Source organism: Halyomorpha halys, unplaced genomic scaffold (genome assembly GCF_000696795.3).
Source record: "Halyomorpha halys isolate HHAL.00 unplaced genomic scaffold, Hhal_1.1 Scaffold655.1, whole genome shotgun sequence".
Lineage (NCBI taxonomy): Eukaryota > Metazoa > Arthropoda > Insecta > Hemiptera > Pentatomidae > Halyomorpha > Halyomorpha halys.
Genome location: NW_027105601.1, coordinates 660,079 through 675,488, shown reverse-complemented (window position 1 = coordinate 675,488; position 15,410 = coordinate 660,079). Strand labels below are relative to the sequence as shown.

The following is a 15,410-nucleotide window of genomic DNA, read 5'->3' as shown; positions in this document are numbered from 1 at the left end:
AAACAGCCCTAACCCATGCTCAAGACGCTGCAACCACCATCACTGATGCCCTCAAAAGCATTGGGATTAGGGTAAACCCTGGAAAGACCGACGCCATAGTGATGTCGTTCCAAACAGGAAAGAAACCACTGCCTACCACATTCAAAGTAAATGGAGTCGACCAGCGGATTTCCACCTCCATTCTCTACCTGGGCGTCACATTGGATAGGCACCTCACCTTCTCCAGTCACGTTCGGGAGAGACTTAAGCTGGCTCGCCAGAAGAGCTACAGGCTCTTCTATCTCCTGAAATCGCTGCAACTCTCACTAAGGCTGAAGCTGGGAATCTATAAGGCGATAATCCGCCCAACTCTGCTCTATGGTGCACCACTGCTGCGTCACCTCTACCGAACAACGCTTGAAAAGCTGCAGAGTTATCAGAATTCCGTCCTCCGGCGAATCGTCCGTGGAACTACTCTACAGAGGGCCAGAAACACTACCATTCACCAGGAACTCCAACTACCCTCTGTGCCGGAGTATATAGGCCGAAGGCACATCAAATTTTTTGATGGGCTGAAGGCCGGTGCCAACCCGCTCTTCAGAGATATCGCCCCTCCTCCAAGACCTGGGAGGTGGCAAAGCACTGTCCCCTTAGTAGACGTCCTCGCCGAGGGAAGGACTTCGGGCTCTGCAGCTTGAAGTCATCACACCACCACCAGCCGGAATGATCCCTCTCCATTCTTTGTAAGCCCCCGGCTATAGAGCCACAAAATGTAAAACCGCCTTCATCGGACTATGTTTTTGCTAATCTTATACTGCCGTAAGGCAAAAGAAGAAAAATTGTAAAATGTATTTATATACTATTATTGTACATAAATCCGTATTGTATATATATTTTTTTGAATAAAAGAGGTTTAGAAAATAAAAAAATAAAAAATACATTTCATTGAAGGGGAAGAAGAGCAGGCTACCCCAGCAGTTCGTTGTGGATGGTGAGGGTCGGAAACTCTCCAACAGCATCCTCTACCTCGGCGTGACCCTCGACAGGCATCTCACCTTCTCCAGTCACGTCAGGGAGAGAATTAAGCCAGCCCGACAGAAGTCGTATAGACTCTACCACCTCCTCACCTCACAGCAGATCTCGCTCAACCTCAAGCTGAAGATCTACAAGGTCATCATACGTCCAACTCTGCTCTATGGCGCACCACTCATGCGGCACCTCTACCAAACTACGTTAAGCAAACTGCAGAGCTTCGAGAATTCCCTCCTTCGGCGAATAGTCAGAGGAACCACACTCCAACGGGCCAGGAATAAAGTAATCCGTGAGGAGCTCCAACTCCCTTCTGTGCCGGAATACATAGGCCGTAGGCACATCAAATTCTTTGATGGGCTGAAAGCCTGTGCCAATCCCCTATTCCGAGAAATCGCCCCTTCCCCAAGACCTGGGAGGTGGCAAAGCACAGTCCCCTTGGTCGACGTCCTCGCCGAGGGAAGGACTTCCGGCTCTGCAGCTTGAAGTCATCACACCATCACCACCAGCCGGAATGTCCCTCACATTCTTTGTAAGCCCCCGGCTATAGAGCCACAAAATGTAAAAACCGCCTTCAGCGGACCATGCATTGCTGATCTTATAATGCCGTAAGGCAAAACAAGAAAAATTGTAAAAATGTATTGTATATTATTCCTATTGTAATAATTTATAATCCGTATTGTATATATATTTATTCATAAATGAGGTTTTGAACTAAGCGCAAATTGATAGATTATGTTAATTGTATATGTATACTGTATTGCATTATATTATTATGTATTCTGTAACCATATAAAAAATAAAGAGGTTTGAAAAAAAAAAAATAATTGATAGATTTACGTGCTAAAACAAACAAATTACGTGTCATACGGCAAACGAAGATATTATGTAAATTTGTATATACATAATATGTTGTATTATACATTTGTATTTTGTAACCATATATAAAAATAAAGAGGTTTGAAAATAAAAATAAACAAATTACAATAGGAGGTAAGAAAAAAACGTGGATTCACCACCAACCGGAATAATCCCTCCCCATTCTATCTTAGCCCCCCATGGCTACCAAGGCACTAAAAGTATAAACCGCCTTCAGCGGACCCGGTACCTGATCTTATAATGCCAACAGGCAAAACAAGATAAAATGTAAATTAGTGTATATATGTAATGAAAAATATATATAATTGTAGTTGTTTAAATATACATAAATAGGAGGTTGGAAAAAAAAACTACGTGCGGACACTACCAGCCGGAATGGTCACTCCATATTCCTTGTGATCCCCAGCCACCATGCCACTCATGTACAAACCGCCTTCAGCGGACCCGGTTACCACTCTTAAAATGCCATGCGGCAATAAAAGATTAAATGTAAATATGTGTATATATAATCTTAGGTTTAGATAAATGTATATATTGTATGTGTTTGTAAAATAAATACAATTGGAAGTAAGAAAAAAAAAAAACTACCTGCGGAATATCAACATGAGGAGGCCTCTCACCTCCGGATGTTTTCTGGTAGAATCCATATGAAACGGACACATCAAAACAACAAGATAAGTATCTCACCGTATAACTTCAAGTACCATTGGTAGAAAAAGGTAATATTCAATTTGATTTATGTAAACATGCGTAATGCAACCTATTAATTTAATGCTTGTCTGTTTTAGAAAGATCAGTAAAAAAAAAATACGTGCGGTTTTTCTCTTAAGGGATGCCTCCTACTTAGGAGGAAGTTACTGACAACAGTCTATATTAAGGGACACCACTATGTTAGAAATATAAAAAGTTTAAATAAATTGATTCACAAGCGCCTGATCTTAAAATCGATCTCATTTTCATATTCAGCACCTCATGTTAGCAATCCCAAATGTTAAAATAAATTATTTTCCAAGCATGGTATCATAACATTAATTTCATTTTCAGCATTTCCGAAAACATATTACAGAACCCTAATATTTTATTAATTTTAGAAATCTGAAAAATAAAAATATATCGATTCGCAAGCGCCCAATCGTAAAATCGATTTTATTTTTTTCCTCAGCACCTCCTAAAGGTGGATCCACATGTTGGCCGCTCGCCATGGCTCGGAGGCTCGTACAAATGCTCGGCAAGCAAAGTGCGGACCATCCACATGTCAGTGTTATTCAGAGAGGCAAACATGGCGGACGTAATAGTGGTTTCAGCCATTGCACTTGGATTGTATTATTTTTATTACAAAAAAAGAAAATGAAAGGAAATTAAATATAAATAAATAAGATTAAATGTAAAACTTATTATAAAAAGTACCAACAAACACCTTTAACCTCCTAACAGCTCTCAGTTGTAACTAGACAAAGTACAATGGTGTAGATGCTACACGAGCGCCCTCACGAACCCCTTTGATCTGTGTCCAAAAACCGACTCTGGACGGCTCGGCAACGAGCCTAGGCCAACCAAGCGGAGCCACCTATCCACATGCTCGCGTATGTCTGAGTTCGCCATGGCTCGGCCAACATGTAGAGGCCCCTTAAAACATACATTTTAAGGGACCCTACCTAATATGTTAGAGTAATCTCTAAGTGAGTCAAAGAATAATTTTCAATAGCTAAAGTCAATTTTAATTAGTTTTACTTGCCACGTATCTATAGCTAAAATAGTTTTTAGTTATCCATTTCGACTAACAGCAAATTAAACTGTAAAAATGTTGTGACTTAAAAGTGATTGTAATAAGTAAACACTAGGTTGATTAAGAAGAACCTTTTATTATATATTGAAAAAACAAACTAATAGATGTAACTTGAACGCACACTAAATACATTGACGCACGCAATTGAGGTTAAATAAAAACAACTGAGTAAAGGTAGAGCACTGTTACAATCTCTAAAGGGTAATTTATTTACATACATTACAAAAAATTAGTGTTAGCTTATATTTAATAACTAAATTAGCTACATTGTGAATCGCAACTAATTAGTATTTAGCTATCTAATGCCCAACTCTACTGAGCCCCAAAACAGACACCTTGAACGCAATCTCTGTTGCAAAATAGTTGTAAAATACATATTTTTAGACTGTAGCGCAAATACGCTTTTAACAATTTTGATGAAACTTGCTTAAAATCTTCTACTTAAAGCCCTTTAACTTACACAATACATATATATATTTCACTTACTACACAATCTTTGAGAAAAAGGTATGAAGAAAAGAAAGTTTCCTTTCAGCATAACTTTAAAAGTATAAATATTATGGTAAACTGTGTTATATTCTTTTAAATATTATAAAATTTTCAATAATACAAAAAAAGAACAACGAAATTTGATTAGTATTAGCAGAGATACTACAAAGGATATACCGACCCTAGATAATTTTATTTCTATCCATGAATAAATGTTTGAACTTTATAAGAATATGAGAACTTTGATCAAAGCTTATACGTTAAGTGTTTCCAATTATTACAATCAATATATTATACTAAAACAAATGGTGAAGTTTTGAAGTAATACAACATGTGTGTAAAAAATGACCTTAAACTCAACATTATTATGTTTCTATCGTCTAAATCAGCTAGTTTCCACTTATTCATTAGGCATCATTTATATTCTGATAGGCATTCTTCATGGGGAAAAATCGCTTTGTGCGCGCAACTTATGACACCCACACTGCTTGAAAAAGATATATTTGTTTATGATTCTTCAGGTCACAATTTTAATGAGAGACACCAAGTGAAATTTAAAAAAAGTATCCATACGAAATCTAATTGAATCAAATTTCAGGAAACTTAATGCTACATATGTATTTGAAGTTTACAAAATTGTTTTATTGCCATTGTTAATTAAGATAAAACCAGAATTTTATTTATAATAATCACGGGTTTAATAGGTGTGAAATTATTAAATCTAATTTACTTATTATTTTTCTCCTTCGTATCTCGCTGTTAGAATAGTGTTGCATTTCGTTGTAATCGATCACGTTTTGTAGTCCGTAGGATTTCAAGTTGAATCTTCCCTTCACTAAATTCTTATAATGCCTGAAGGAATAACTAGAGCTGATATTTTCTTTACACTCCTTAGAGTGTCATTGTTTTCTGTTACGGCTTTGTTGACAGCTAAGCTGTTGATGAAGCACCTTGATCCAACTAATAAAAGAAAAACCTATGCAGCAAAAACGGTATGTTTATGGTGCTTATCAGTATTTAATATCATTTAAGTGGATTATTATCTTATTTTGTTTCATTTTAGGCTACGGATCTTCTTGACCGGCTAGGGATAAAAATTGCCAAACAAGTAAGTGTTACTCATATTTCCCTATGATTAAAGGTGCTTGTGCTAACAACTTTACATGTAGTATTTATTGAATGCTTAGGCTGCATTAAATTTTTTTTTTCATAATCATATATTATTCCCCTTTCCTGTTGGATATTCTAAAGCATTACTGGTCAACATAATCAGAATGATTTATTTCTTATTTTAACCCATATTTCAAAATTTATCAGTACTTTGATAGTACATTAATGTTGTAATTTACATAATAAACAAATTACTGTCTATTGAATATTTTAAAGATTCCTTATTAGAGCTGAACACTGAAGAAAATGCTGGATGTAATTTCCAATTTTTTTTTTTTCCAAAACTATCGAAACTAGTTAATTTGCCATTTAGTGATGTTGAAATGTATTACTTTTCTTAATCAATTTTTTTGAACCATTGCAGCTTACAGAATATGAATTGATGATTGCTAATCATCTTGTCGATCCCCAAAGTATTGCAGTCTCATGGGATAGTATAGGAGGGCTAGGACATGTTATTCAAGAAATTCAGGAAACTGTCATATTGCCTATTAGAAGAAGAGAACTATTCAGCAATTCACAGTTGACCCAACCTCCTAAAGGTACATAAAAGAAAAAATATTAGTTTAGTTTCATTTTTAGAAAAACTGTTCTAGTTATTTTGATTATCCTGTTGATTATTTGTAAAATAAAAAAAATTCTGGTTCATTGGATATCAATATTTCACAATTTTTATGTTTAAATTGTCCTATCTTCTAATTTTTGTATACTTCCTGGATTTAAGCTATGTGATCAGGTATTGACTTAAGTTTTCATTTATTTTTTTTAAATTTTAAATGTTTTGACCTTTCATCAACAAGTTTTACAATATTTCTATTCATTTTCATTAATGTCAGTTATGAAACATTAATATGAAGGCTTTAAATCTTCGAAATATTTTCATCTGATGAAGTATGCAAATAAGTACCTAAATGAGATAAGTTAATCAGTGATTATTGACTGTTTTGTTGAAGATATTTTTTGGCCTTCAGCAAAGCCATGAGATGTTTTAAGTACCATCTTAATGTGAACTTCTTATCAGGTTTATTAACCTAGATAATTATCCTACTGTTTTAGAAAAGTAAAAAAAAAAAAAGTTGTATTGAATACTATATGTTCTTTTATTTATCTAAATATTTATTTATTTAGGTTTATCTATAACCTTAATCAAGTTTAGATGTGCAGTCACAGTTTTTCTTAATTCTATAAATAAATTCCATCTTTACACATTCACCTGCTGTGCTAATAAAAACATTAAATGTTTGAACAATGTGTCAATTTTTTTTTCATTTCAGCATTTCCAACCTTACTTATTATTACCACTGAAAACCGGATACATTAAAAATAATTTTTATTTATTGTTCTGTTTTCTTCTTTGACCACAACCTCAAATGTCTCCTTGAATTACATCCACGGTGGAAACTATCAATGCAATTCTGAAAATTTCTCTATTCGTATCTGTCTGATTTATAACAGAACTTAAGAATTTTTTTAATATATATCATTTAAGCATTTCCAACCTTACTTATTGTTACCACTGAAAACAGCATACATTAAAAATAATTTTTATTTAATATTGTGTTTTCTTCTTTGACCACAACCTCAAATGTCTCCTTGCATTACATCCATGGTGGAAACTATCAATACAATTCTGAAACTTTCTCTATTCTTACCTGTCTGATTTATAACAGAACTTAAGAATTTTTTAAATATATATTATATCTTTTTTTTTTTTTCTAGGAGTATTATTACATGGGCCACCAGGTTGTGGAAAGACAATGATCGCTAAAGCGACTGCCAAAGAGGCAGGAACAAACTTCATTAACTTAGATCTATCTATACTCACAGATAAATGGTACGGAGAAAGTCAGAAATTAGCCTCTGCTGTCTTCTCATTAGCAGTTAAACTGCAACCTTGCATAATATTTATCGATGAAATCGGCAAGTTTATATTTTATTTTATGTGTCATTATTATGATGAGATATATATAATTTTTTTATCTTACAATTAAATGGATGATACTCATATTCAATTTAGTTGAACCCAGCTCAAACGGGCCTTACCAATATGCCGGTAAAAAATAAATAAATAAATTTCAATCCATTTTTTCACCGAGTTGACATGTTTCAGCTTTTATAATATCTTGAAATCTAAATTCTAACTGAAATGTTACTAACATACCCAAGAGAAAATTATTTTACTTCAGCGAATCTTTACCCTCAAACTCATGGGCATTAACAAGTTCTGAAGATACATATATCTTGTTATGTATATTTTAATATCCATAATAGTATTTAGAAATTTTTTTTTTTTTTAAATCCTTTGAATAGTGCATACATTCATAGACAATTAATGGTTAAAACAAAGTTTTTCTCCTTTATTGATTGCTTTGTAAAATGAAATAAAACAAAACAAGGGTTTTGTTAAAACTGGATGTTAAGTGGTGGGGAAAAGTCAGGGAATTTTAGAAATTCTGAAGAAGTCAAGAAATCTGTGAAATACATTATTCCTTAACTTTCCTTCAGCATTGGTTCAAATCTGATGACCTGTTTTCCATATTTCTAAGAAAATACATTATCAGATACATGTGCAAAAGTAGTAGTGGAAATTGATTTTTGGCCATTTTTACCTTTTTGTTACAATTTTCAATTGTCAAAAGCTCAATTTGTTTCCATTTTTTTAAACGCTAATCATGTTTTGTTTTTTATTGAAACTAGATAATGCTGCTCATTTTAGTTTATTATTTTTATTAAACCTTTGTAATCGACAAAAAAAAAATCTTTAAATCTAAAGAATCTATCAATGGTCCGGGTGCGGTCAAATAAAACTCAAATAGTAAAGGGCTCAATTTTTATTGAGCCAACGTTTTGCCCCTTCGTTGTATTTTTTTTTATTTGTTTCTTTTGTAAAAGATCCTACTGACTCTTGGTTAACTTCCGGCTTAACTATGTTAACTGTAGAATGCTTATATTGATTGAATCATTGTCATTAATCAAACTCCTGATTGTGTTCAGTTATTCACAGGTGGCCATCCTTTTTTAACTAACATTTATTACTCAGAAATCTGTCTTTTATCATTTTTTAACCATGTTATTTTTAAACTTAATAATCTTTTTACTGGAAGAGTCTTATGGAATTAAACTGGATTTAGTGAATGACACAATTCTTCCTTATTAAAATACAATAGTTTATTTTTATTTTTCTATTATGAATACTGTTATGTGTTGGGTTTTTTTTTTAGGGTGAGGAGGAGGTCCTTTAAATTTTGAATATAAAATGATACATGTAACCTCTATCCATGTAAAGTTATAAAGATTGTTTTGAATTATTGAATTTTTGTTTTATATTAGTGAATGTATTAGTTATATAAATTGTACTTTTTCAGATTCATTTCTCAGAAGCCGCAATGTACAAGATCATGAAGCTACAGCTATGATGAAAGCTCAGTTCATGACATTGTGGGACGGGCTGAACACTGATCCTGGAACAACTGTGATAGTAATGGGTGCGACAAACAGACCCCACGATTTGGATAAAGCTATTCTTCGTCGTATGCCTGCTATATTCCACATTCCTCTTCCTGTAAAATAATTTTATTGTAATTTAGCTTTAAAGTTATTGTTAATGGTAACCTAATTGAGGCAAATGAAGTAATTGTAATTACAAATTAAATATCCCAATAACTTCTAATACCATTATGAAGTATTTGTGGTTACATTTTACCAAAATGGTCATTGTGGTTTCAGTTGAAATTGAATCTTGCTTCTGTACAACCTTTCGCTTTGAACAGCCCTCATGAAGCCCTGCAAAGTGGGGCGAAACGTCGGACATTAAGATAGTTCTAAACTATTTTTTTGATCGCAACCCTGACCATCTTCTTATACATAACTTGAATCATTTCCATCTTTAAATTGTATCAAAAATCATTCTTTTAATATTCCTCTAGACTTGTAAAGAGTTAAACCAGTTTATTTATTTTTTATTGTTTATATGTACTAGAAGAACTTAATTATTTTAATGAAAACCATGCCATATTCATTCGATTACAATTAAAATTCTGATTTTTCTAAGGATTTTATTTGATGTGAATATCAAGAGTTAAATCTTAATTTGATGGTTACTAGACAATGAAGACACATGGAAATATCATTATAACTAAATTTCAATATTATTAGTGGCATGAAACACAATTGAATTTACTATGTTTAGCAAGCTACTGTTCATTGTGGGCTTTATGTCTTGGTAATAGCTTAATAAAGGGATGCATATCCTAATCATGATTTATCTTAATAAAATAGAATCTTTTTACCGCTAAAAGGTAGACAAAGAATGAACAGTTGTCCTGTTGTCGTGCGATCCAACAAAAAATGTGACTTCCCCTTCTTGCCTCTTATCCTTCATAGATTTAAAATTTCGATAGTAGAGTCAAATATTGATTGTAGCTTAATCGTTTCCTGCTATGATAACCAATTTAGATTATTTTAGCTTTTATTATTTCCTGAATTTATTGGAAATATCAATTCAGAAAAACTAAAAAAGCTGAAAAATATTTTAATTCACCTGTTCAACACATAATTGGTGCTGCTAACTTCTAAGATGGAGCTGCCTTTTTGTCTGTTTGAAATAGTGTTTCAATTTGAAAATCACATCTTGTACATCTAATGTTTTTGACAGAACATCTTTTAAATGATTTAAGTTGGTTAGCTTGCTATTTGGTTAAGCAAAGCTATTTAACAATATTAAGAATGAAAATACATGTTTGGCCTAACTAAACTATTTAATAAAAAAAGAATATTACAGTAGGGATATTCATGATCTTTAGTTTAACATGTTACAGCGTTTTAAATAGAGAAATATTTTCTTATTTTACCATGTTAAAAGATATAACATATAACATGGTTGATAGTCTGTTAAATGGAGAATGACGTAGCGCAACAGACTAGCTGAGTCACCATTTTGTTTGTTGTATTAATAAGCAATGTATGGCAATAATTATCATGTAATAACAGTTGTAAATTAGCTTATCTTGATTCACTTCCTCAAAATTTAGAAGATCGACAAGGTACATATTTTCACTCAGCTTCCACTTTAGGCAATTTGTAATAAATTACTTTAATCAAAACTTAGAAGTAAACAATAACATGAAGTTTTGGAAGGAAAAATTATAATAAACAAGTTGCTCAGAAAACCTGGTAGGAGCTCTTTTGCATTTAACAAGACTTAATAAGGCTATTCACAATTCTATACTTATAACATTTTACATTTAACACATCATGAATACCCCTAATGTATGTATGTCACTTTAAATTTTTAATTATAAAATATCTATTAAAATTTTACCAAAACATTTAACATTGACATTTATTCAATTGGAGTGTGATATTGAATATTGTGCATTATTGCTACCACTTAATATTGTTTTCATTTTTTAATTTTAAATTCATGATTTACAACTTAAATAAAATAGATTTATATTTTATATTTCAGACTCTTGTCCAGAGGAAAGATATATTGAATCTTGTTATGTCTGGTGAACCACTAGCTGATAATGTTGACCTGAGCGCTATAGCCGCACACACTGAAGGCTTCTCTGGATCAGATCTCAAGGAGCTGTGTCGAAATGCTTCCCTTTATAGAGTTCGTGATTATGTGGCAAACACTCAGTTCTCTGAGAAATTGTAAGTCAGCTGATTCATATTTAATCAAATAATTTTTTAGTTTAATAGTTTTAATCTTTATATAAATTAATTTAGAATAATTTGACCATACCGAAATTTAATTTTTAGACAAATATTAGTTTCATTGCAATGGTTTGTCCCAACTTTTTTTTTAAAGAACTTGTGATGAACAAAGTATCATTATCAATCCATTATGTGTTTGGGTGAGCATTTTTATTAAAAAAAAAAAAAAAAAAATTAAAAAAAATAAGTCTCAGACCCAGTTCAGTTGTGACCAGTCATTTGAGTATTGAAAATATTATTAATAATCAAAATGTTAAACTGAAAAATAAATGAAAGGAAAATAGTAAATTGAAATTAAATAAACAAAAGAATAATTATAATTTTAGAGAGAGAATTGCCAAAGAAAAAGTAAAATCTAGATGTAAAAAATAAAATGAACTTGATAACTATTTATAAATTAAAACAAAAAAATATATTTTCTTTTCTAATTTGGCTAATAATAATGATAAAAAAGGAACATACAGGTTCAAGTGTTTTAAAAGATAAATCTTTAATCTCTTCTTATCTTGATAGATGGTGAAGGTAATAGGGCATATTCATACTTCCACTTACAAGATAAATAACTAGTAGGTATCAGTAGGAATCAATCTATATTTTCAAATTTTTTGAGTAGACTCCAGCTTGTAGGAGTATCAGTATTGTCCTTAATCCATAACCACACCGCAATAGCAGCAGTGTTATTACAGCAAAACCTATTTTCTCTTTTTCCAAAGCATTAAAAAAAATATATATTTATTTGCTTTTAATCAATTAATTATAAGTGACATTTTGGGGTCATATTAAAAATACATTAATACAAATTGTCCACAATTATTAAAAAATTAAAATGACATATTTTGAATAAGGGATCTTTTATTAAATTCATTGTTACTGAAAATGATACATCATACCATAACAACATGTCATTGTAATTTTTTTTACATATGAGAAGAAGATGGTTGGAGTGTAGTCCGTAAAGATCACAAATAAGTAAAAACTTGTTTATTAGTTAGTGCCAATGTTTTTTGCCAATGAATTTCTAGCCTTCATCAGAGCTAAGAACAAACAAGATGACAACCAATAAATAAAAGGATATATAAAATAATAAGAAAATAGCTAACATTATGGATACATATATAGTGTTGAAAGACATGAATAGTTTAAGTATTATAAGAAGATAAAGGCTGAATTAGAAGAGTGGTATTAAAATTAAGTAAGACCAAATAATAAAATACATACAAAATCTAGTTAGTAAGTATATGTACAAAATGAAAATTATTAAAAATAATCTAATGAAAGAAGTAGAAAATAAAACATATATAGATAATTAAGTACATATGTAAACTTAACAGGATCAAGGAAATAAAATTTAATTTTGTAATTTTTTTTACAATTGTGGACAACAATGTATATCATTGCATTTCTAATATAAGTGCTAAATGTATCAAAATAAATTTGTAGTAAGCAACAATAAAAGTATGCCTAATGATGGGGCAATGGCCCCGAAACATTGTCACTTATAATTATAGGTAAAGAAATGTAAACATGGAAGATTATTTACTAAATAATTCAAAAACACTATCCAAAATTATAGTCTCAAAACATTTATTTCATTCACACGTCCAACGTTTCGGCTAATTCGGCCATCTTCAGGGACAATCTCAAATTACTATGAGACATATCATCCAACCATTTAAAAAAACTCCATACAGGCCATTCTGCCCAGGTCAAAACATTAATATCTAATATGTCAAAATTACATTAAAAATCACAGTCAAATTATTTCTCTTTTATCACTATTTATACGCTTTTATTATAACCTATATAATAAATAAAGAGGTTATAATAAAAGTGTATAAATAGTGATAAAAGAGAAATAATTTGACTGTGATTTTTAATGTAATTTTGACATATTAGATATTAATGTTTTGACCTGGGCAGAATGGCCTGTATGGAGTTTTTTTAAATGGTTGGATGATATGTCTCATAGTAATTTGAGATTGTCCCTGAAGATGGCCGAATTAGCCGAAACGTTGGACGTGTGAATGAAATAAATGTTTTGAGACTATAATTTTGGATAGTGTTTTTGAATTATTTAGTAAACAATTACCAGTCTCAAGAAAGAAATTTAAAGATTATAAATAAAAAAAAATAAAAAAAAAAATGGAAGATTATTTCACTACACCTTATCAAATAAAATCATTTTTTTATTTTTATACTCTAAAACGAGAGAAAATAGATTTTGCTGTAATAACACAAACATGCATTATTATTGGTGGAATTATTGAAATTAAAATAGTAATAATTATAATATTCTAATTTTGTAGGAAGGAAAGAAGTGTCAATTCGAGTACAATGAAGCTGAGTGAAGACCAAGAAGAATTCCATGATACACTACGGCCCATTACAATGGATGACCTTACAAAATCTTTAAAGAAAATGAGAGATGCTAAAGTCAATACATCTTCTTTAACTCTTGATTGAAAATGAAATCACTTTTTTTACTTTACTTAATTTATTAGTAGTAACGAAAGTGGTTCAAAAGATTAAAAGCTAGTCACTCTTATGAAATTAGTTGATAAAGTTGCCTTAAATGAGGAAAGAAAAATGGATTAGTTTTTCTGTGACCTCAATTGTGATAGATTCAATTTTTTTTTTTTCTTTTGGAAGGACTTAAATAAGTAAATTTGTAATTTTGATCTAAAATGATGTGTGTTCAGTTTCGTCTTTTATGTTTTAAAATTTATGTTAAAAATTCTTTTCTATTATCTTTACTGTTTGTAAAAAAAAAAAAAAAAAAAGCAAGATACCCAATGATAAAACTTTTAGCACAAATTTGACAGTTTCCTTCTTTCGAATTGATAATTATTCGTACGAATAATGACATATATATAATTTTAATATTAAGTTATTTAGTAGTTGCTGTCTCTATTATTTTACATTTAATTTTTACCTAGTGAAAGTATGTTTTAAATCTAATCTTTGATATTTAAATATATTTTGAATTCCTATTAATTTCACTTCTTTTTTTTTTTTTTTTTTTTTTTTTGTGATTGTTTGAATCTTCTTTTTGAAGGATTATTCTAAATAGATAAGTGAAATAGTCAAAACATTGAAACCAAAGGCAGTGTATTTGAATTCTTCAAAAATCTTTATTATATGTTTCAAATCTGTACAAAGTTCTTATGCCTTATGGGGTTGGACCCTTGGGTAAAGATACTGACTTATCCAAACCCAAAAAAATCGATCAATGCAATAACAGACTATAAATCTTTGGTATTGTGTAAGAAGTATGAAACAATGTTTTCCAATGGCCTGAATTATTCTTCTGGCTAGTATAAATTATTGATTGTGTTAAGATTTTGTCAATAAGCAGTTTCTGAATTAAATATCCTAAGCATAACTCTAGTAGAGTACTTAATATATTTGATCTAGTATATAATTAGGTTAATTATAAAAGTTTTGTTTTAATTTTCTATCTTCAGGAAAAAAGTATCTTTTCCGGTTGTATAGAATAAGATTGATATTCATATTGTTAATATATCATTGAAGTTAATTTTTGTTTATTTAATTTAATTTATAAATTTGATAGTGAGAGGAAGGAGAAGCTTTATTTTTTTTTTAAATAGGATAAATCAACTTTGGTCAAAGTTCTCCTCCGTTCCCACTCCCTTGCTTATACCAAAGAAAATTAGTTGGCGAAACCTTGATTCTTTAACCATAGAAGTACCCAAATGTATCTATTTTTTCTCTTTTTGGGTTATTTGTAGCGTTTTCTAAGATTCAAGCAGACCCAAATCAAATCAGTGTTTGTGCAGTTTTAAAAATAAAGGTAAATCTCTAGAAAAACTCAGGACAATTTCATTGGTTCCAATTACATCCTCGGATACAATACCACCTTTACCTACTTAAATATTAAATGAATAATATATGAATAAGCCTGTTTTAAGCAGAGAATTCCAAAAAGTTGTGGAGATGGCAGTAAAGGACTGTGGAATGAGGTAGATTTGTTAAAAGGGGTACAGTGGGCGGAAGGTCTATATCTTGTGGTAAGAGAGTGGATTGAGGAATTGAATTCTAGAAGATTATAAGCATAGGAAGGAGGGATTGATTTGGTTAATTATGATCCACAAAAGAAGAAGAGCTAATCATAACAAAGAGTAGTGGTATAAAGCATGGGGGGGTCTCATTAATAATCCTTATGAAGTAAATCATAATTCTTTTAGACTCTGTCCCATAGGTCCTCGCATACCATACAGCAGGGTGCCCCAGTATGGTCTACCAGTAAATTTGAGTAGGTGGTGGAAGTGCTGGGACTGCTTCAGGGTGGAAATTCACCTTCAGGATCTGTGGTGAATATTATGGTCCTATTAAAGCT

General features: G+C 31.1%; 1 protein-coding gene across 1 annotated transcript; it reads left to right on the top strand.

Annotated features, from left to right (window-relative positions):
• The first annotated feature begins 4,867 nt into the window (after positions 1 to 4,867).
• On the top strand, positions 4,868 to 13,729 carry LOC106685083 (outer mitochondrial transmembrane helix translocase). Its single transcript, XM_014427572.3, has 7 exons — positions 4,868 to 5,154; positions 5,226 to 5,270; positions 5,697 to 5,874; positions 7,052 to 7,252; positions 8,698 to 8,894; positions 10,800 to 10,990; positions 13,360 to 13,729. Exons 1-7 carry the CDS (start codon positions 5,011 to 5,013, stop codon positions 13,514 to 13,516), a joined length of 1,113 nt encoding a protein of 370 aa, XP_014283058.1. The 5' UTR covers positions 4,868 to 5,010; the 3' UTR covers positions 13,517 to 13,729.
• Positions 13,730 to 15,410: the final 1,681 nt, after the last annotated feature.